The sequence below is a fragment of the Heterodontus francisci genome, chromosome 3 (assembly GCF_036365525.1).
Source record: "Heterodontus francisci isolate sHetFra1 chromosome 3, sHetFra1.hap1, whole genome shotgun sequence".
Lineage (NCBI taxonomy): Eukaryota > Metazoa > Chordata > Chondrichthyes > Heterodontiformes > Heterodontidae > Heterodontus > Heterodontus francisci.
Genome location: NC_090373.1, coordinates 103,976,633 through 104,000,222, shown reverse-complemented (window position 1 = coordinate 104,000,222; position 23,590 = coordinate 103,976,633). Strand labels below are relative to the sequence as shown.

The following is a 23,590-nucleotide window of genomic DNA, read 5'->3' as shown; positions in this document are numbered from 1 at the left end:
TAGAGTGGATAGGAAGGACCTATTTCCGTGAGCAGAGAGGTCAATAACTGGGGCATAGTTTTAAAGTAATTGGTAGAAGGATTAGAGGGGAGTTGAGGAGTAATTGTTTTCAACTAGAGGGTGCTGGGGGTCTGGAACTCACTGCCTGAAAGGGCAGCAGAGACAGAAACCCTAAAGGCATTTGAAAAATAGTTGGATATGTATTTGAGATATTGTAACCTGGAAGTTGTAATTAGACCGGATAGCTCTTTCTTGGCCGGAATGGACACGATGGGCTGAATGGCCTCCTTTTGTGCTGTAATTCTTTGAGAGTGGCTTTCAGTATTCCCCAATGCATCTAGCCACATGTGCTACTCCTTGCGGAACACTTCATAATGGAACATATCCATCGCCCACATAGAGAAGTTCACAACACACAAACAGCAAACATACTGAACAGATTAGCCCTGAACGGCTTAATAAATTGAATTCACTTTACTCTGTTTTCCTTTTCTTAGAAAAAAATGACTTTTTCTATACAAGGTGAATGAGATGGAGCACATTGGTTCTTGAACAGAATTGAATGAGTAAAATAAATGGATGTTCTATAATCATAGTTATTAGAACAGAGCTCAAAAGATGGAACTGAGCAATGAGACTGTCATGCACCTGGCTTCCTGGCTGGCCTGCTGGAGGCTGTTACTCTCCTTCATCCTCCTTATGAATAATGGCTTACAGCTGCATCTCAACTAAGTCCAATTGACTGGTTCCTGACCATAATAATATTATACAACATTCATCATCTCCATAGTCCCTTCTAAGTCACACACACAGTCACAGAATTGTTACAGCACAGAAGGAGGCAATTTGGCCCATCGTGTGTATGCCGGCTCTCCGAAAGAACATTTTACCTAGTGCCACTCCCCTGCCTTCTCCCTGTAGCCCTGCACATTCTTCCTATTCAGATAACAATCCAATTTTCTCTTGAATGTCTTGATTGAACTGGCCTCTACCACACTCTCAGGCAGAGCATTCCAGATCCTAACCACTCACTATGTGAAAACGTTCTTCCACATGTTACCCTTGCTTCTTTTGCCAATTACCTTAAATCTGTGCCCTCTTGCTCTCGATCCTTCCACCAATGGGAACAATTTCTCCCTAGTTACTCTGTCCAGACCCCTTATGATTTGAACACCTCTATCAAATCTCCTCTCAACTTTCTGTTCTCCGAGGAAAACATACCAACTTCTCCAATCTATCCACGTAACTGAAGTTCCTCATCTCTGGAACCATTCTTGTGAACATTTTCTGCACTCTGTCCAATGCCTTCACATCTTTCCTAAAGTGTGGGTGCCCAGAACTGGACACAGTACTCTAGTTGAGGCCGAACCAGTGTTCTATACAAGGTTAACATAATTTCCTTGCTTTTGTTCTCTATGCCCCGATTAATAAAGCCTAGGATGCTGGATGCTGTATTAACCACTCTCTCAACCTGTCCTGCCACCTTCAGAGTTTTATGCACATATATACCCAGGTCCCTATGCTCCTGCACCCCGTTAGAACTGCACCCTTTATTTTATATTGTTCCCCTGCATTATATTTCATCTGTCACTTCTCCGCATATTCTGCCAACCTGTCTATGTCCTTTTGAAGTTCTACACAATCCTCCTCACAGTTCATAATGTTCCCATCCTGATTTGGACATGTATTGCAGTTCCTTCATTGTTACTGAGTCAAAATCTTGGAAATCCCGACCAAACAACATTCTGGGAGCACCTTCATCACTTCAGCAGTTCAAGAAGGCAGCCCACCACCACCTTTTCATGAGCAACTAGCAATGGCTAATAAATACTGGTGACATCCACATCCCAAAAATGATGTTAAAAAATCATTATATATTAATAAAGCCAAGTGGTCTCAGGAGTTCAAAGATACTGCAACCGTAGGTGGCTTTGTGGGCAAAATGTAATGTTGCTTGACTAATCGATTAGGATGGGCCTGATCTAATGTTATGTTACACTCCGTCATTCCCACGTAACCATTTAAATATAAATATATTCTGGCTGCAAACTCCCAAGAACCAATCAAATGAAAACAATTTTTCTTAAACAATGAGACATAACTTGTCAGTGAAATGAAGTTTGCTAAAATGCTAGCCTGCCTGTTTGAAGCATATATGGTGAGGAGACAAAGCAAGCTGAAACTAAATAGTGATGAAGTAGAAAGAGACAGGTTCTAGGATAGTTTCAAAGGAACTGAAAGGAAAATTTCTGCGGGTGCACAATGGAAGATTTACACACTCGTAGATCAGTACAAAATCCGCTACCCACACATCCAGAAGAGTGCACTGCTCCTCCTCCTCCCAGCACTCCCCATCAAATCTTTTGGAATTCTATGATGACATTACGAGCAAGGTGGACAATGGGGACCCAGTGGATGTGGTGTACCTAGATTTCCAAAAGGCCTTCGACAAGGTGCCGCACAAGAGGCTGATGCATAAGATAAGGATGCATGGCATTAGGGGTAAAGTGTTAGCATGGATAGAGGATTGGTTGACTAACAGGAAGCAGAGAGTGGGGATAAATGAGTGCTATTCTGGCTGGCAATCAGTCACTAGTGGTGTGCCTCAGGGATCGGTGTTGGGACCGCAATTTACAATTTATATAGATGATTTGGAGTTGGGGACCACGTGTAGGATGTCAAAGTTTGCTGATGACACTAAGATGAGTGGCAGAGCAAAGTGTGCAGATGACTGTGAAACTTTGCAGAGGAACATAGATACATTGAGTGAGTGGGCAAAGGTCTGGCAGATGGAATACAATGTTAATAAATGTGAAGTCATTCATTTCGGTAGGAGTAACAGTAAAAAGGATTATTACTTGAATGGTAAAAAGTTGCAGCATGCTGCTATGCAGAGGGACCTGGGTGTCCTTGTGCATGAATCGCAGAAGGTTGGACTGCAGGTACAGCAAGTAATTAGGAAGGCAAATAGAATTTTGTCCTTCATTGCTAAAGGGATTGAGTTCAAAAGCAGAGAGGTTATGTTGCAGCTGTATAAGGTACTGGTGAGGCCGCACCTGGAGTACTGTGTGCAGTTTTGGTCTCCTTACTTGAGAAAGGATATACTGGCACTGGAGAGGGTGCAGAGGAGGTTCACTAGGTTGATTCTGGAGTTGAGATGGTTGGCTTATGAGGAGAGACTGAGCAGATTGGGATTATATTCATTGGAATTCAGAAGAATGAGGGGGGATCTTATAGAAACATATAAAATTATGAAGGGAATAGATAAGATACAAGTAGAGAGGATGTTTCCACTGGCAGGTGAAGCTAGGACAAGAGGGCATAGCCTCAAGATTAGAGGGAGCAGATTTAGGACTGAATTAAGAAGGAACTTCTTCACCCAGAGGGTTGTTAATCTATGGAATTCCTTGCCCAGTGAAGTAGTTGACGCTTTTTCAGTAAACGTTTTTAAAGCTAAGGTAGATATCTTTTTGAACAATAAAGGAATTAAGGGATATGGTGAGAGCGCGGGTAAGTGGATCTGAGTCCACGAAAAGATCAGCCATGATCTTATTGAATGGCGGAGCAGGCTCGAGGGGCCGGACGACCTACTCCTGCTCCTAGTTCTTAGTTCTTATGCAAGCCGTGTGCAGCCCAGGCATTACTGAAGCAACATAACTCAACTGAGCTGAAACTGTGGCCACCCCACTGACGAGGAATTGGCCCTCAACTGAGCTGAAATCGGGCCCCACTAAACCAAAATTCTAGTTATTAACTCTTCCCTTAACCTAGCAGAAATGCAGCCATGGTGGAAAAAACCCAGCAATCATCTCACCAGCAGTTAGGCCACAACTATCCTACCACACATGAGCTGAAATCAGTTCATCCACAAGCAGAAGTTTCTGTGTAAACCAGCCCCCTGACGAGAAGCTCAACAAATATTCATAAGAGTCATAGAGTCGCACAGCATAGAAACAGGCCCATCGCGTCCATGCCGACCATAATACCAATCGATACTAATCCCACCTGCCTGCATTAATTCCATATCCCTCTATGCCTTTCTCATTCAAGTACCTGTCCAGATGCCTCTTAAATGTTGCCCTAGCCCAGTGCCATTATCGTCTGTTACTCTGCTCTTACTGTCTGTTCACTTAACAGAAAGCTAACAAAATTTTACCCCAGTGTCCCCATCTATACCCCCAAGATTAGAAATACAGCTGGCACCCTCCCCACTCCAACCGAACCGAAATCTAGCCACTAATCACCCCATTCACCCCCACAATAGAACTTCGGCCAAATCTCCACCCGCCCACCCCACCCCCCACCTCCCTACAAACCCACTGAAGGTAAAATCAGCCACCTTTTGCTTTCTACTGAGATGCTGCTATCAGCCACCCTCACTGAGGATAAAGACCACTTTGCTCTCCATTGAATAAAAACTCAGCCATACCAACACTATTGAGCACAAACTCAGCCTTTTCCCTTCCCCCACTAAGAACAAATCTCTCATCCCTACGTAGAATAAATTTAGGCCAATTCTAATCCCTCATAAACAATAACTCAACCTTTCCCTGAACACACAAAGAGAAGCAAATTCCCCTCATCCAGCTGCTGAGGAACAACTCATGCCTCTTCCAGCCTCTTACCCAGAAGCACTAGCTCCTAACGTCTGTGACATTCCCTCCATTACCACTGAGGGGAAAATGACTTTGGCCTAGTGCCACATAACCTTCCTCATTCATTGTGCTTTCTTTATCCTTTCCCCCTTTACATTTTCTTATCATTCCTACTGTGAAGAAATTGGCCCTAGCCCAGTGCCATTATCCTCTGTTTCTCTGCTCTTACTGTCTGTCCTCCCCTCTCCCTTTCCAAGCTCATTTCCTCATCCCCTTTCTTCCTCTATCTACCCTACTCTCTCCCTCCATCTTCCTCTCATCTGCCTTCTCTCCCTTCCTTGAACCTCCTTCCCCGACCTGAGTCCAGTTATTCCACTGTCTTCTAACCTGCTTCACCTAAATATTGGATTTGGTCTCGTCTTTGCATGTGCAGCGCCATGGGAGAGTGACTAGTAGCATATAATGTTGCTGAACTTTTCCCACACAATTGCTCCCAAGGTTCCAAATCCTCAGTATTGCTTTAGTGTCCCAAATACCTGCTTATTGATAACCTTTGTTCCTTTTAGCCCTAGTTCTTTTGTGACTCTTTTTACAATTTATATAAATGACTTAGATGAAGGGACCAAAGGTATGGTTGCTAAATTTGCTGATGACACAAAGATAGGTAGGAAAGTAACTTGTGAAGAGGACGTAAGGGGGCTACAAAGTGATATAGATAGGTTAAGTGAGTGGGCAGAGACCTGACAAATGAAGTATAATGAGGGAAAGTGTGAAATTGTCCACTTTCGCAGGAAGAATCAAAAACAAGCATATTATCTAAATGGTGAGAGATTGCAGAGCTCTGAGATGCAGAGGGATCTGGGTGTCCTAGTGCATGAATCACAAAAGGTTAGTATGCAGGTACAACACGGACAAAGAACAGTACAGCACAGGAACAGGCCATTCGGCCCTCCAAGCCTGCGCCGATCTTGATGCCTGTCTGAACTAAAACCTTCTGCATTTCCAGGGACTGCATCCCTCTATTCCCATCCGATTCATGTAATTGTCAAGATGCCTCTTAAACGTCGCTATCATGCCTGCTTCCACCACCTCCCCCGGCAGCACGTTCCAGGCACTCACCACCCTCTGTGTAAAAAAACTTGCCTCGCACATCCCCTCTAAACTTTGCCCCTCACACCTTAAACCTATGTCCCCTAGTAACTGACTCTTCCACCCTAGGAAAAAGCTTCTGACTATCCACTCTGTCCATGCCACTCATAACTTTGTAAACCTTTATCATGTCGCCCCTCCACCTCCGTCGTTCCAGTGAAAACAATCCAAGTTTATCCAACCTCTCCTCATAGCTAATGCCTTCCAGACCAGGCAACATCCTGGTAAACCTCTTCTGTACCCTCTCCAAAGCCTCCACGCCCTTCTGGTGATGTGGCGACCAGAATTGCACGCAATATTCTAAGTGTGGCCTAACTAAAGTTCTGTACAGCTGCAGCATGACTTGCCAATTCTTATACTCTATGCCCCGACCGATGAAGGCAAGCATGCCGTATGCCTTCTTGACTACCTTATCCACCTGCGTTGCCACTTTCAGTGACCTGTGGATCTGTACACCCAGATCTCTCAGCCTGTCAATACTCCTAAGGGTTTATTTATTTTATTTTAAGATACAGCACTGAAACAGGCCGTTCGGCAACCACCCATTTATACTAACCCTACAGTAATCCCATGTTCACTACCACCTACCTATACTAGGGGCAATTTACAATGGCCAATTTACCTATCACCTGCAAGTCTTTGGCTGTGGGAGGAAACCGGAGCACCCGGCGAAAACCCACGCGGTCACAGGGAGAACTTGCAAACTCCGCACAGGCAGTACCCAGAATTGAACCCGGGTCCCTGGAGCTGTGAGGCTGCGGTGCTAACCACTGCGCCACACCATTTACTGTATACTTCCCACCTGTATTAGACCTTCAAAAATGGATGGGCAATAAATGCTGGCCTGGCCAGTGATGCCCACATCCCATGAATGAAAAAAAAACAAAAAAACTGCTGATTCAAAACAACCACTTTGCCACCATCATCGGCATATATGCCCCCACGCTACAGGCTGATCTTGTTGTGAAAGAAGGCTTTTACCATGATCTGCATAACTTTCATAAGACCAACACCAATGATAAGCTTATCATACTGGAGGTTTTTAATTCACGAGTTGGCCTAATCCAAGAATCCTGGAAAGGGTGCTGGGCGAGCACAGCATCGGCAATTGCAATGACAATGGTCCTTTGTTTCTGGAATTCTGTCCCAAGCAAAACTTAGCATCACTGATACCGTATTCCAGCAGAAGGCCAGATTCAACACCACTTGGAAGCATCCACTTTCAAAACACTGGTATCTCTTGGACTACATCCTAGTCTGCCAACGAGACATCAGAGACGTACTTCACACCAGAGTTATGCCCAGTCCCCACTGTTACACTGACCACAGACTGGTCCAAGCAAAGGTCGCCCTAAAATTAAGTCACCTCCCAAGAGAAATGGCCCAGCAACAAAGAACCTCCAAGTTTACCGACTAGGTCTGCCGGAGGTTTAAGCAGAACTCGGGAGCAAACTGGAAATTAAGCTCAACGATAACATGTTCTCAGACACTGAAGCAGACCCAGGTGAACAGTGGAAGCTGCATTTGGTCTTCAGGAAACAACTGTGGAAGTGATCGGTTACTCAGTGAGAAAGAACAGAGCTGATAATATTGCAGCAAGGGAAACAGGGCATCTGGAACCTGACTGAAAAGGACAAGCAACTGTGTATCTCCTTTGCCAATCAGATTGTAGGATTGAGGATTAAACAGAAATGACAGAGAAGGAAGTCTAAATTAGAGTGGGTGCATTCAATGTCAAATCAGGTACAGAAAGAGAAATAAAGATAGGAAAAGAAAAATTGGATTGAGAGAGAGAAGGGATGAGACTTCAGTTTTAGTTGACTTTCTGGGCCAATTGTCACATCATTAAAAGGGTACTTGCGCTTATAATTATTAGCCCAAAATATCAGTGGTGAGTTAAGTTTGTAGCTACTGTGCAAATACAGCAACTTCATGACATTTAGTGCACATCAATGGTGAGGCAGACAGTGAAATGCCGTTTTTGGGAAGCTAACAGCTTGGACAGGAACTTTTGGTTATTTGTACATCTGCCTCTCATCTGAAGTTGCTGTAGAATTTACGTATATTTATTTGGAGATACAGCACTGAAACAGGCCCTTTGGCCATTCGAGTCTGTGCCGCCCATCAACCACCAATTTATACTAATCCTACACTAATCCCATATTCCTACCACATCCCCACCTTTTCTATATTCTCCTCTCACCTACCTATACTAGGGGCAATTTATAACGGCCAATTTACCTATCAACCTGCAAGTTTTTTTGGCTGTGGGAGGAAACTGGAGCACCCGGCGAAAACCCACGCAGACACAGGGAGAACTTGCAAACTCCGCACAGGCAGTACCCAGAATTGAACCCGGGTCGCTGGAGCTGTGAGGCTGCGGTGCTAACCACTGCGCCGCCCTATAAATAACAGCGAATTAGCTTCACTTATTATTTTGACAGCAAATTTTGACCCAGTATTTGAATTTTAGCTCCAGTCACCAATGTTTGCAGTTTTGATTTAATTCATTTGAATATAGATGATATATCAATTAGATGATATATTTTAAATATGGTAGCTCAAAAATACTTGTATGCAAATTCTACCTTTAATTCAAAATCCCTTATTAATTCAAAGTCTTAATTTAAAATCCCCTATTTCAAATTATCTGGGTTTTTTGAAGAAAAGTTCCACTTTGCTTGGTTAAATACTTTGTTTAATTGGAATTATTTGATCGTTCAATTTTTTTAGCAAAAAATTATCACATTGCCTGTTGAAATCTATACATCTTTCCTTTAGGATAGGCACATTTTGATAAGAATATCATCACATGTTCTCATTTGTTCAATCTGCACCATTCTTAGTCAAAAAGATACGTATAGATGAGCAAGAGGTAGAGCAGGAGAAAACCACAGTATCCTATCACCTGCAGGATGGGGGTATAAAACCAGGGCAGGCTGCTGGGTGAGAATCTCCTGTTTGCTGGATGTAAGGATCCTAAATAAAAAGGTTTGCGTAGTCTTGCCTCACTTCCTAATGGCACGAATTGGCAATCTTCATCTGAGAGACCACAAGACTAGCCAGTGTGGAAAATGTAAAACTACATTCAGATAATGAGGAAGCCCATGTTAACAGTAAATAATCTAACATTAACTGGTGCAGTGGTTAGCACCGCAGCCTCACAGCTCCAGGGACCTGGGTTCGATTCTGGGTACTGCCTGTGCGGAGTTTGCAAGTTCTCCCTGTGACCGTGTGGGTTTTCGCCGGGTGCTCCGGTTTCCTCCCACAGCCAAAGACTTGCAGGTGATAGGTAAATTGACTGTTGTAAATTGCCCCTAGTGTAGGTAGGTGGTAGGGAATATGGGATTACTGTAGGGTTAGTATAAATGGGTGGTTGTTGGTCGGCACAGACTTGGTAGGCCGAAGGGCCTGTTTCAGTGCTGTATCTCTAAATAAATAAATTAAGTATGTACAGTTACATACAGAATTAGACTGGGTTCATTCTACTGACTATGCTATATGTGAACATTGACACTTCCTGTACTATTGATGTTGCAGTTTTCATTCGGAGCCTTGTATCCACTGCTTTCATGGATACAGGTGGTAGTTTAAGGACTGTTTTGCCTGACTGTAAGATCAAAACAGAGTTAGTAGCCCACAGTGGAAACTAGAAAATCAGTGACGATGACTGAGGTGCTAAATTATTAACTGAGATGTATGTAAATAGTATACTCTAATTTTAAAAAAACTTGATAAAAGGTAGCTGTGACACTGTTTTAAAGTACAGATAGGATGTAAAGCAGCCCAGGGAAGAAAAGAAACTCTCACCAATGGCAATCAGCAGCTGCTGGTACATTGGGCTGAATTTTATGCCGCTCCAGCGGGTCAGATGATGGCGTGGGGGCAGCATAAAATTGAGCGGGAGGCTCCAGGAGGCCTACCCGCCCCGCTCCCGCCTCCGGCCAAGTTTACGGCGTCAGGTGGGGGGTGGGAAACGGCCCTCCCACTTGAGGCCAATCAAGGCCCTTGCGTCATAGAGTTATACAGCACAGAAACAGGCCCTTCAGCCCATCGTGTCCGTGCCGGCCATCAGGCACCTAACTATTGTAATCCCATTTTCCAGCACTTGGCCCGTAGCCTTGTATGCTATGTCGTTTCAAGTGCTCATCTAAATACTTCTTAAATGTTGTGAGGGTTCCTGCCTCTACCACCTCTTCAGGCAGTGCGTTGCAGATTCCAACCACCCTCTGGGTGAAATTTTTTTTCCTCAAATCCCCTCTAAACCTCCTGTCCCTTACCTTAAATCTATGCCCCCTGGTTATTGACACCTCCACAGAGGGAAAAGTTTCTTCCAATCTAACCCATCAATGCCCCTCATAATTTTGTATACTTAACCACTTATACCACTTAACGGCCACTTGGGGCCCTCGCCCGCCTCCACGGGTATTTTACCCGTGGCAAGCTGGTGTGCTGGGGATGTGAAAGGCCGCTCAGCGACAGCTGCCGGCCTTTCGGCACCCCGGGGGGAGGGGCATGGCAATCAGGCACAGGGTGCCCAATTGAGGGCCACCCCGGCCTCCCAACCCACCCCCGGGATCCAAGACGCCCCCCCCCCCCCACCTTCCCAAAAGACCACTCCAGCCTCACCAGGGAAGGACTGATCCCCCTGGTGAGGCAACCCCTACTTACCTTCCCTCCTGGATCCATGGTGTCAGCTGGGCTACAATCCCAGCAGTGACCACGGCTCCCGATGGCGCTGCTGGGCCTAAGAGCTGCCTGCCCGCTGATTGTCCGGCAGCTCAATGAGACGGGACCTCCTCCCTCGATTGGGTGGAAGTCCCGCCTTGGGACAATTAAAGCCCGGGGACCCGTAAAATACAGGACGGATCCCCGAGCTAGGTGGAAGCGGGTTCGCCACCGACTTTCACATTGGTGGCGAACTCCCGTCCGTCTAAGGTAAAATCCAGCCCATTAACTGGTAGTTAGAGGAACACAGCATGAGATGGAGCCCCAGCGGTCAGTGACGATATGAGAGTAGACAATAGGTTATGTCTGACTAAGATAACCTGTTCTTTTCTACTTTAAAGAAACAGGCAATCTGTACAAAACACCATTTTACATGGAGGCATCTTGTAATGAAGTCCAATGAAAAAGTTGAAAGCAGGATCTATAGAATCATACCAACAAAGATACCTGCAGCATACTGATTATTTACAGAAAATAACATCTGGACAGGAGCAAAATATTTCCTAGACAATCCACAATCATTATTCAGAAATACTTTTCTGTTTGCAAGATTCTGGTTGGATATATGGGGCTGATGGTGTAGTGGTGATATTAGAGGCCTGGCCGAATAATCTGGAGAACATGAGTTCAAATCCCAGAATAGATAGTTTGAAAGTTTAAAAATCTGGAAATAAAAAATTGATATCAGTAAAAATGACCATATTGTCATTTTAAAAAAACAACTTGTCCCCTAATGTCCTTTAAACAAGGAAACCTGCTGTCCTGACTTGGTCTGGCCTATGTGTGACTCCAGTCCCATACCACAACATGGTTGACTCTTATCTGCCCTCTGAAATGGCCTCACATTATACCAGACTGCTACAAAGAATAACACTTGCAGAGCAAAGCCCACCACCACCTAAATAAAGGAATGCCAATCTTGTCAGTGATGTCCACATTCTGAGAATGAATTAAAAAGAAATTAGAATGGCTGACCGCTATCTTCAGGAGTTCTTTGGGGTTCATTTGATGATCATACAATTAGTCCTATAATTCCTTCTTTTTGTACAGATCCACACACTTGTGAAGAGTTAAACAGACCCTTCTCTGTGGCGGTTGTGGATCATACTAAAGTACTACTGCAGGAACCTAGTTAATTTGAGTCCATGTTTTCTCTGCTGGCTATAAAGGAAATGAGCTCCAGCAATGCCAACCAGCTATCAACAGTAATTCCACAACATAATACCATCTATGAGTTGACAGACATATTTAGAAAAGTCACAAAATCCTAGTATGAAAGTGGATATCACTGGAGTGCAATGGGGAGTGTTTTTCCCCCAAGATAGGATAGTGTATGTTTTTAGGACATAGCAGAGAAGCATCTGTACCTAGTCCATACCTAATGCTGACATTGGACACAAAAGTAAAAACAAGTTTTATTAATCAATAAAACAGCTTTTAGTAATCAATACATTAAGAAAAGGATAATCTGTATTTTTGAACAATAAGGCAAGATTTTTGGGCCCTGCAGGTGGGCAGGGCCTGAAAATGCCGTGCCAGCTGGCATGCTGGTTTCCCAACGTTGTTCCTGGTGCCTGCCATTTTAGAGGAGGTGGTTTCGGGGCCAGCAGGGCTACCTGCCCCTCCAAGACACACAACCAATTAGGCTCGTTAAGAGCCTTTTTAACTGCAATTAAAGGAGGCCGACTGGAATTTTCCATTGGGCCTCAAGTTTCCTGAACTAGCAGTGGGGCAGGCCGAAGGATCCAGCGCTCCAGGCAGGCTTAGAGGACCTGCCTGCTTGCCTGGGTGCGAGAGCAGCCGCAGGCCACCCTGTAGAGAGATTCCCCCCACACACTGGTGATCTGGCTGCAGGAACCATTTTTTATTTAATGTTTTAAAAAAAATAGTTGGTGAGAGGGTGCCTACACGTTGAAGTGCCCTCTCTGTTACTTACCTGCCATCACAGCCTGCTGCTCTGCTCAAGCTGGAAGGCTCCTGATTGGCCATCCAGCTTCGAGAGCCTGCCCACCACCCTTAATTGGACAGGGAACCTGTCTCCTGTTTCCCATCCCTGATATGAAAATCCAGCCCATAAAGTCTGGCAATTCAGTGGGAAAATTATTTTTTTCACAACACTTTTAAAAAGAACTAGAGCTGGGGAGTTTTATGTTGTATTTTGAATCATCCTTGTAATTATGGTTCACATATACTGCCTACATAAATGTGTGTCAACATTTGATGGATGCATTATAATTTTGGCACTTAAAACAAGATTGCAGTTTTGTTTTTAGTGTATTCTAGGAAACGTTCTTTCGTTTTTGTACATTTCTAAAGAGGACACTGAAACGGAATAATTTTTGTAGATCGTATATACAAGAAAGAAAGCGCCTAGTTTGAAAGCTGAAAGTTTTGTTTAGGACTTATAGTGTTGGTCTTTCAGGTGATTTGTCTCCAATGTTGTGTAACAGTTCCTATGGTAAAGCTGGCCTGTTGGAAAATTTCATCTTTAATATTATGTGTTATTAATTTTCTTTAAATCTTTTTAAAAATGTATTGCCATTTAAATGGTGGTTTGCAGTAAAATAATTTATTTTGGATTACTTTCCCAATGACATTCTCCTCTTATAGGTTTCCCAGTTTCGTGTCAGCAGTTTTATGTCAGAACTAGTTGTCCTTCACAATGTTTATAACTGTATGATTTTGCACAAGTGGTTTCTATAGCTACTGTACAGCAGCAGATGTAGAGCAGTGAAAAGCTGTGATAAGAAAGACAGGCTTTTTAAACAAAAACCAGACATGGGCAATTACCCCGAAGCTGAACTGAGGCCCATCTGAGTAAATGTAGGATATGAATCTTTAAAAAGTGTAAGCAAATGCAACACTACCTGATACTTTCTTTTTCCTGTTTATAATATGGCAATAGCATAGCTAATAACAGATCAGATATTGCAATTGCCAGAGCAACTTTTTAGGTCAGCAGTTTTTTAGGAGCCATTGTCAAGGGTTAGTTTGATGTTCCAGAAGCTGAGGTGAGAAGCAAAGAGGAGCAGTTTTCTTTTGTTGTTTTGTGCTTTCAACTGTTGTTTGCTTCTGAAAGTTTGCAGATAGCAACGTTTCTCTTTCCAAACAGCTGGTGTTTAAAGGGCTGTAAATGACTTGTGGTTAATATAGCAGTAAGGGACCTCAACCAATGATTTTATTATCATTTGAAGAGGGTCTGTAAGTCTTAATGTAATAATAGTAGCACAAACCAGTGGAGGTCAAAGACAACACTGTTTAACCCTCTAACATCTGAAAAGGATAAATCAAATCTAGAGGTTACAGATGGGTCCAAATGAATGCATTTCTGATCCAACCGTAAGATTCCATTATATCACTTGGTATTCGCTTCCAAGTGTGTAGTAACTCTCAATCCAAATGCAACATTTAAATAGAAATGCTGATCCAAGCACAAAATAGCCCTGATTATCTGGTTTCAATGATTTGCATGATAAGGCAGTGAGTCCATTGGTAAAGGCCATGTAAAATGTCTTGCTGACTCTAGAAAAAGATGTTGTTCAGGGTGTGACTGTTTTTGTTTCGATTGAATTGCTGGATAAAAAAATTAAATGAGTTGCGGTACAAGGCCTTGGAAATTGGCTGCTTTTAACTGCAGTTTCCTGATCCAAGCATAACCTTCCTTGATAAATTAGTTTATGTGTTTAATTGGAATGTGACTCATACGCATTAAACAGGAAATAAATAGTGACTGTCTCTTTCTTAATTGCCACATTAGAGACACAGTGATACTTATTAGTTGCATTAAATCTAATGTTAAGTCAAATATCTCATTTATTTTAAAAACAATTGAATGATTTTTCCAGAGCTAACTCTATGAAGGTCATGGGAGATTGAATTAAAATATATGTTCTTCAACAAAGAGATAAGCTTTTATCTTTAGAACTACACACTTTATGCTGGAATGGTGCTGTGTTGATTCTAATAAAAAGTATTAAAAAAGGCACTATTTCCAGAGTCAATTCTCTTGGTTCTACTGTCTCTCCACACATTTTTTCTTTTTTTTTCTCCTCCTGGACTTCCACTTATTGATCCAAGCTTTTATTTTCCTGTAATATTTTGGATGCTTCCTTCAGCACCATTGACATCTCACTGAGCTAATGGTAAGCTTAGATGTAAAAAAAAAGGACCACTAATCTAAGAAATGGGGGAAATGGCAAAAGGAAACCAGAGGGTTACTCCAAAGAAGGGCCAGGTCCAAACCCTGTGTGTGCTGAGTTAGTTAATCTCAGCTGGGATAACACTGGCATTGTTACATCATCAAAGCATGCTAAGGGAGAACGAAGAACCAAATAGGTTTCCTATTACTTCCTATAAACAGCCCACCAAGACTCCCTGTCTCCCCTTGCATGAAAAGGCTGGCTGGCCTCTTGGGTACGGTTGTTGATAGGCTGTTGGTACCAATGAAACTGTACATCATGAGTCAGCACCTTCAGGAGAAGTGGAAAAAATAGTGAAGAATGTAAGAAAAATTAAATAAACCATTTAAATGGAAGAAATGAAATGTATCTTACATTGAAGAAAATTACATTCTTCCATGAGAGAGAGTAAGGAACTGTTCAAAACCTGGCTTTTTACTATGGATTGGCACTGGTCCAACAAGCTCTAGCTTTAGTAGCTTTTTCCAGTTTTCTACAGGAGAGAACATGCTCACCTTCTGTAGTTGAACTAATTAGTTAATACTATTACTCAGCATACTCACAAACAAACCAGTGACCCACCTGTACTTCTTATGTATTATACATCTTACATCTACATGTTCTTCCTTACTTGGTAACTTAATTACCTGTTCTTATGTTTTTCATACACTTTGTGCATAACACTTTTTTCCCATTATAAATGCCTATGAACACATTTATAATGTAATACATATTTTGCAATAGTATGATTAAATTTATCGATTGAATTTTTTGTTGTGTATCACTCAATGCCTTCATTGAAGTTTTCACCTGAAGATCGGAACCTCTCCCAAAAGCCTTGGCTTGGACTTGAAAGTTTTGCCTAGTGCTGTGACTCTGAACTGTATTTGAAATGTGAAGTATAAACAATTTCCAAGGATATATCAGCACTGTTCTGTTAGCTGTTAATTTTCTTTAACTTTTAATTTGTATCGCTTTGCTTTTGTTCAGATAATGTTGAAAAATTAGGACAAATTTCAAAAGCTTTACTAATGTAAAATTTATGTTGAGTGTTTTTAAAAATAGAGAGGGAATGTGTGTTTGTGTATTATGAAAGAAACAATGATTGTTCTCATCACACACCTTTATTTGTTCTATAAATGTTAAAAAGTGTATTAAGCTGAGGGGTGAAAGAGAGAGACTGAGGTCAAAGAGAGATGTGGCAAGAGTGAGTGTGAGGTGAGAGACTATGATCAGTGATTGAAAATGCTGAGAGATACTGAGGACAATGGGGGAAGTATCATTTTTATTAATTTTCAAGAAATATTTAAGTTGAATTTTGAAGCCAACTATTTACCCCACTCTTGTTTTGTTGACAGATGGAAAAAGTTAATGCTAATCATTTACACCTGTGAGACGGGGGCTAGAATTTTACATAGGGGTGAAAGCCCCGCCCACCAGCCAAAAAGTTGGGGGCGAGCCTGCCACTGCTGGCCTGGAAGCCACACTGTAATTCTACGTGACCCAGGCCCTCAATTGGCCCCAGGTGGGACTTCTGCCCCTCTGAGGCAGGAAGTCCCGCCACCAAGAGTTGCTAGCCAATAAGCAGACCAGCAGCTCCTCAGTCCCAGCAGCGCCACTGGGAGCGGTGGCTCCTGCTGGGACTGCACCTAGCCAGAAGAGGACTGTGGGCATTGGCCTCCATAAAGGTGAGTGGGGTTTCGGGCCTCGCCAGGGACAACCGTCTGGGCCCTGACGAGGGTGTTGGGTGTCATTCAGGAGGGCGGGGATGGGTGGGCTGCTGGGGGAGCCCTCTGTGGGGTACAGGGTGTCCGATAAGGAGGGCCTCCCCTCCCCCCACCCTCCACTCCATAACCCTGGGCCTGCACAGATGCTCAAGTTCCTGGCCGCTGCTGATAAAATACCAGCGGCTGCGGGAGGAGGCCCTTAAGTGGCAATTAATGGCCCATTTAAGGGCCTCAATTGGCCTTGGACGGGTGGGCCATTTGTCACCTCCCTTGCCAGTCATAAAATTGTAACGGCTGCGGGAAGGCAACAGGAATGGCACCCCTGCCTTCCACACAATTTTATACCACCACCACTCCCTCTCCCCTTTCACCCCATGCCCGCTCCCGCGGGGGGTGTAAAATTCTGCCTAGGAATTCTAACTTCTATTACCTATGTGATAGAGGTGAAGAAGAATCGAGAGAAAGACATATCTTCTTCCTTGAATCTAAATCAGTCTCTTTTTAAGTTGAATTTTGAAGACAATCAGAGTATATTTGAAGGAAGCAGATAGAAAAGGAATTTAGGAAGGGGGGGTGAGGATGAAAACTGGTTGAGTGGGAGAAGGCCTCTGCATACTTGTCACCTGCCCTTGGAGAGGAGCATGTGCCAATGGAGAGGATTGGATTGCAGATTAAGAGTGAAGTGACAGCAGAGAGAGGAAATGGGGAGAATACAGGGAAATAGTAAATAGTTCCAAGGAGAAGATGCAGGGGTAGTATTAAGATGAGAGGATAGGAGAGTGGGTAGTTTACCATTAGGTTCAGTGAGAAGGGGCAGGGATGTGATAGGAGTGGGTATATCCAAATGTTTATTTCTACTTCATGGCTATCAGGACACAATAACAATTCAAAAAACAATTGCATCTTAGGTGAAAATGTATTTCTGAAGCCCAGTTATTTGGATTTCTGTTATAGTTAGGCTAAGAGTACAGTAATGAGTAATGTCTTTCAAATTAATCTCTTCTCCTTCATCCCTTAGGATAAGGATCGGTATGCCCACCTTATTGATGCTAAGTATAGTCCATACATGGGCCACAATTCATTCCGTGACAAGTACTTCAGTGGAGTAATGAAGAAGATTTCTAAAGAAAATTCACAGAACTGAACAGTTCAAATCTATTTTGAACGGCAAAAGACTTTTTAGCTAATTAATAGACAAAGATCCATTTTATTTGTCTGTTATAGCATTCTTAAATGATTACATTTGAAACACAAATGATTAGTATGAACTGCATTTTTATATTAAATGTCCAAATATAATATGTATAAACAGCTGAAACAATAAATGTCTTTTTATATGAATTAAGTTCATTTGTAAATAGTTTCTTTATGAGAGAAAGAAATGAAGGAATCCAGTTTGTAAAGCTAATCACCTATTGGGATATATTGAACGGTCAGTATTGAGCCGAAACAGGCAATCCTGCCACTTAACAAATACAATTGTGAGAGTAGGACAAGGGGATACAGGTTCAAACTAGTTAACGGTAAAATTAAGACTGATAATTAGGAGGTATTTCTTCGCACAACTTGTTACAATTTATATCAATGACTTGGATGAGGGGAGCGATGGCTTGGTAGCTAAATTTGCAGATGGCGCAAAGATAGGTGGGACAGTATGTTGTGAAGAGGACATAAGGAGGTTGCAGACTGATAGGTTGAGGGAGTGGGCAAAAATCTGGCAGTTGGAGTATAATGTGGGAAAATGTGTAGTTGTTCACTTTGGCAGGAAGAATAAAAAATGCTGAGTATTACTTAAACGGAGAATGACTACAGAATTCCAAGGTGCAGAGAGATCTAGGTGTTCTAGCGCAGGAGTCACAAAAAGTTAGTATGCAGGTACAGCAAGTAATAAAGAAGGCTAATGGAATGCTATCCTTAATTACGAGAGGAATTGAAAATAAAAGTAAAGATGTTATGCTTCAGTTATACAGGGCATTGGTGAGACCACATCGCAAATATTGTGTGCAGTTTTGGTCTCCTTATTTAAGGAAGGATGTGAATGCATTGGAGGTGGTTCAGAGGATGTTTACTAGATTTATACCATGAATGAGCGGGTTGTCTTATGAGGAAAGGTTGGACAGACTATGCTTGTTTTCAGTGGAGTTTAGAACAGTGAGGGAAGACTTGATTGAAGTATATAAGATCCTGAACAGTCTTGACAAGGTGGGTGTGGAAATGATGTTTCCTCTTGTGGGAGAGTCCAGAACTAGGGGGCACTGTTTTAAAATTAGGGGTCGCCCTTTTAGGACAGTGATGAGGAAAAATGTTTTCTCTGAGTGTTGTGCGACTTTCGAACTCTCTGCCTCAGAAGGTGGAGGCAGGGTCATGGAATAATTTTAAAGTGATTAGATTAGATTAGATTAGAGATACTGCACTGAAACAGGCCCTTCGGCCCACCAAGTCTGTGCCGAACATCAACCACCCATTTATACTAATCCTAGACTAATCCCATATTCCTACCAAACATCCCCACCTGTCCCTATATTTCCCTACCACCTACCTATACTAGTGACAATTTATAATGGCCAATTTACCTATCAATCTGCAAGTCTTTTGGCTTGTGGGAGGAAACCGGAGCACCCGGAGAAAACCCACGCAGACACAGGGAGAACATGCAAACTCCACACAGGCAGGACCCGGAATCGAACCCGGGTCACTGGAGCTGTGAGGCTGCGGTGCTAACCACTGCGCCGCCCCAGTGGGGGTAGATAGATTCTTGTTGGCAAGGGAATCAAAGGGTATTGTGGGTAGATGGGAGTGTGGAATTCAAGACACTGCCCCTAATTCGTATGTTTGTATGTAAATTGAATACACTTGCAGACAGAGCAGTAGTGGTAAAAAATGCCTCTAATCATTTCAGAAAGAATTGGATGATGAAATGGGATGACTGTCGGATCTTATGGATAGGTGAATTAAGATGGACTGAATGGTATAGGCACAAGAGTAGGCCATTTAGCCCATCGAGTTTGTTCCACCATTCAATGATCTGTGACATCATATCGCTTAATACCTTTGGTTAACAACTATCTATCAATCTCAGAGTTAAAATTGACAATTGATCTAACAGCAATTGTTCTTTTCAGAACAGACTTCCAAACATCTACCACTCTTTGTGTGTAGAATATTTTCCGAATTTCATTTCTGAAAGGTCTGGCTCTAATTTTTAAACTATGCCCCTGAGTCCTAGGCTCCCTAATCAGCGGAAATAATTTCTCCCTATCTATCCTATCTTTTCCCCTTAATATCTTTAAAACCTTGATCAAATCACCTTTAACCTTCTACATTCCAAGGAATACAACCCAATTTTGTGTAATCTCTCCTCATAACTTAAACCCTTGGAGTCCAGGTATCATTCTAATAAATCTATGCTGTACTCCCTCCAAGGCCAATATATGCTTCCTAAAGTTTGATGCTCAAAAGTTCACAGTGCTCCAGATATGATCTATTCAGTGCTTTGTATAGCTGAAGCATGACTTCTACTCTTTTGTACTCTAGTGCTCTAAAAAGAAAGGCCAACATTCCATTAGCCTTTTTGATTATTTTCTGCACCTCTTCATGACATTTAATGATCTGCATACCTGGACCCTGAACTATCTCTGCACCTCCACTGTTTCTAGCTTTTTACTGTTTAGAAAGTCCCCTCTTCTATCCTTTTTAGGTCCAAAGTGGATGACCTCACATTTGCCTGCATTGAAATCTATTTGCCACAGTTTTGGCCATTCACTTTATCAGTATTTATTTGTAATTGAATCCTTCCATGTATACTGCTTACAATGACACCTATCTTTATGTCATCAGCAAATCTGGATATGTGGCTTTCTATCCCATCAGCTAAGTTGTGAATAAATATGGTGAATAGTTGAGGCCCCAACACAGATTCTTGCACTAGTCACATCCTACCAATTAGAGTACTTGCCCTTTATCCCTACTCTCCATCTCCTGCTGCTCAGCCAATTCCCTAATCAGGTTAAAAATTTGCCTTCAATTCCATGAGCTTCAGCATTACCTGACAATCTTGTATGAGGGACTTCATGAAATGTCTTCAGGAATCTATATAAAAAATCATCCATATACATTCCCCTGTCCACTACTTTAATCACTCTTCAAAAATTCAATCCAATTCGTCAGGCATGACCTAACCTTTAATAATCCATGCTGACTCTCGATGATCAACTGGAAATGTTCAGTCACCTTATCCTTAGCTATAGATGCCAGTAATATCCTGACAACAGATGCGAGGCTAACTGGCCTACAATTCCATGGTTTCCCTCACTCACCTTTCTTAAATATTGGAGTGATTATGCACAATTTTCCAACATAAAGGAATGGTACCCGATTCAAGAAAACTTTGGAGGATTATAGTTAGGGCATCTGCAATGTTCTCACCTACTTCCTTTAAAACATTGGATGGAAACAATCTGGTCCTGGAGATTTGTCACTCTTTAGTGTCATTATCTTCTTCATTACTGTTCTATTATTTGCATTAATTTTGGTGAGTCCCTGTCTCTGATTCAATATTAATTTCCTTGGTATGATCAGCTTACCTCTTTTAGATAATGAAGTCAGCGTGACTAAGGGAAAGAGTAGACAGGGAGCAGTTGATGAACGCAAAGGGACTGGTGGTCTGAGGTGCATTTGTTTTAATACAAGAAGTGTAGAAGGTAAGGCAGATGAACTTAGGGCCTGGATTAGTACCTGGGAGTATGATGCTATTACTGAGACTTGGTTGAGGGAAGGGCATGATTGGCAACTTAATATCCCAGGATATCGATGCTTCCGGCGGGATAGAGAGGGAGGTAAAAGGGGTGGAGGAGGTCAAAGAGGATATCACAGCTGTGCTGAAGGAGGGCACTATGGAGGGCTCGAGCAGTGTGGCAATATGGGCAGAACTCAGAAATAGGAAGGGTGCGGTAACAATGTTGGGGCTGTACTACAGGCCTCCCAACAGCGAGCGTGAGATAGAGGTACAAATATGTAAACAGATTATGGAAAGATGTAGGAGCAACAGGGTGGTGGTGATAGGAGATTTTAATTTTCCCAACATTGACTGGGATTCACTTAGTGTTAGAGGTCGAGATGGAGCAGAATTTGTAAGGAGCATCCAGGAGGGTTTTCTAGAGCAGTATGTAAATAGTCCAACTCGGGAAGGGGCTATACTGGACCTGGTGTTGGGGAATGAGCCCGGCCAGGTGGTTGAAGTTTCAGTAGGGGACTACTTTGGGAATAGTGATCACAATTCCGTAAGTTTTAGAATACTCATGGACAAAGACGAGAGTGGTCCCAAAGGAAGAGTGCTAAATTGGGGGAAGGCCAACTATACCAAAATTCGGCAGGAACTGGGGAATGTAGATTGGGAGCAGCTGTTTGAAGGTAAGTCCACATTTGATATGTGGGAGGCTTTTAAAGAGAGGTTGATTAGCGTGCAGGAGAGACATGTTCCTGTGAAAATGAGGGATAGAAATGGCAAGATTAGGGAACCATGGATGACAGGTGAAATTGTGAGACTAGCTAAGAGGAAAAAGGAAGCATACATAAGGTCTAGGAGGCTGAAGAAAGACGAAGCTTTGAAAGAATATCGGGAATGCAGGACCAATCTGAAACAAGGAATTAAGAGGGCTAAAAGGGGTCATGAAATATCTTTAGCAAACAGGGTTAAGGAAAATCCCAAAGCCTTTTATTCATATATAATGAGCAAGAGGGTAACTAGAGAAAGGATTGGCCCACTCAAAGACAAAGGAGGAAAGTTATGCGTGGAGTCAGAGAAAATGGGTGTGATTCTAAACGAGTATTTTGCATCGGTATTCACCGAGGAGAGGGACATGACGGATGTTGAGGTTAGGGACAGATGTTTGATTACTCTAGGTCAAGTCGGCATAAGGAGGGAGGAAGTGTTGGGTATTCTAAAAGGCATTAAGGTGGACAAGTCCCCAGGTCCGGATGGGATCTATCCCAGTTTACTGAGGGAAGCGAGAGAGGAAATAGCTGGGGCCTTAACAGATATCTTTGCAGCATCCTTAAACACGGGTGAGGTCCCGGAGGACTGGAGAATTGCTAATGTTGTCCCCTTGTTTAAGAATGGTAGCAGGGAAAATCCAGGTAATTATAGACCGGTGAGCCTGACGTCAGTGGTAGGGAAGCTGCTGGAGAAGATACTGAGGGATAGGATCTATTCCCATTTGGAAGAAAATGGGCTTATCAGTGATAGGCCACACGGTTTTGTGCAGGGAAGGTCATGTCTTACCAACTTAATAGAATTCTTTGAGGAAGTGACAAAGTTGATTGATGAGGGAAGGGCTGTAGATGTCATATACATGGACTTCAGTAAGGCGTTTGATAAGGTTCCCCATGGTAGGCTGATGGAGAAAGTGAAGTCGCATGGGGTCCAGGGTGTACTAGCTAGATGGATAAAGAACTGGCTGGGCAACAGGAGACAGAGAGTAGCAGTGGAAGGGAGTTTCTCAAAATGGAGACGTGTGACTAGTGGTGTTCCACAGGGATCCGTGCTGGGACCACTGTTGTTTGTGATATACATAAATGATTTGGAGGAAAGTATAGGTGGACTGATTAGCAAGTTTGCAGACGACACTAAGATTGGTGGAGTAGCAGATAGTGAAGGGGACTGTCAGAGAATACAGCAGAATATAAATAGATTGGAGAGTTGGGCAGAGAAATGGCAGATGGAGTTCAATCAGGGCAAATGCGAGGTGATGCATTTTGGAAGATCCAATTCAAGAGTGAACTATACAGTAAATAGAAAAGTCCTGGGGAAAATTGATGTACAGAGAGATTTGGGTGTTCAGGTCCATTGTTCCCTGAAGGTGGCAACGCAGGACAATAGAGTGGTCAAGAAGGCATATGGCATGCTTTCCTTCATCAGATGGGGTATTGAGTACAAGGGTTGGCAGGTCATGTTACAGTTGTATAAGACTTTGGTTCGGCCACATTTGGAATACTGCGTGCAGTTCTGGTCGCCACATTACCAAAAGGATGTAGATGCTTTGGAGAGGGTGCAGAGGAGGTTCACCAGGATGTTGCCTGGTATGGAGGGTGCTAGCTATGAAGAGAGGTTGAGCAGATTAGGATTATTTTCATTAGAAAGACGGAGGTTGAGGGGGGACCTGATTGAGGTGTACAAAATCATGAGAGGTATAGACAGGGTGGATAGCAAGAAGCT

General features: G+C 42.9%; 1 protein-coding gene across 1 annotated transcript in view; it reads left to right on the top strand.

Annotated features, from left to right (window-relative positions):
- Positions 1-17,692, top strand: part of trmt11 (tRNA methyltransferase 11 homolog) — a 97,795-nt gene extending 80,103 nt beyond the window's left edge. Inside the window, exon 13 of the mRNA XM_068025293.1 lies at positions 17,396-17,692. Within this exon, the coding sequence (XP_067881394.1) occupies positions 17,396-17,521 (126 nt within the window). The 3' untranslated portion in view covers positions 17,522-17,692. The remainder of the gene's footprint in view (positions 1-17,395) is intronic.
- Positions 17,693-23,590: the final 5,898 nt, after the last annotated feature.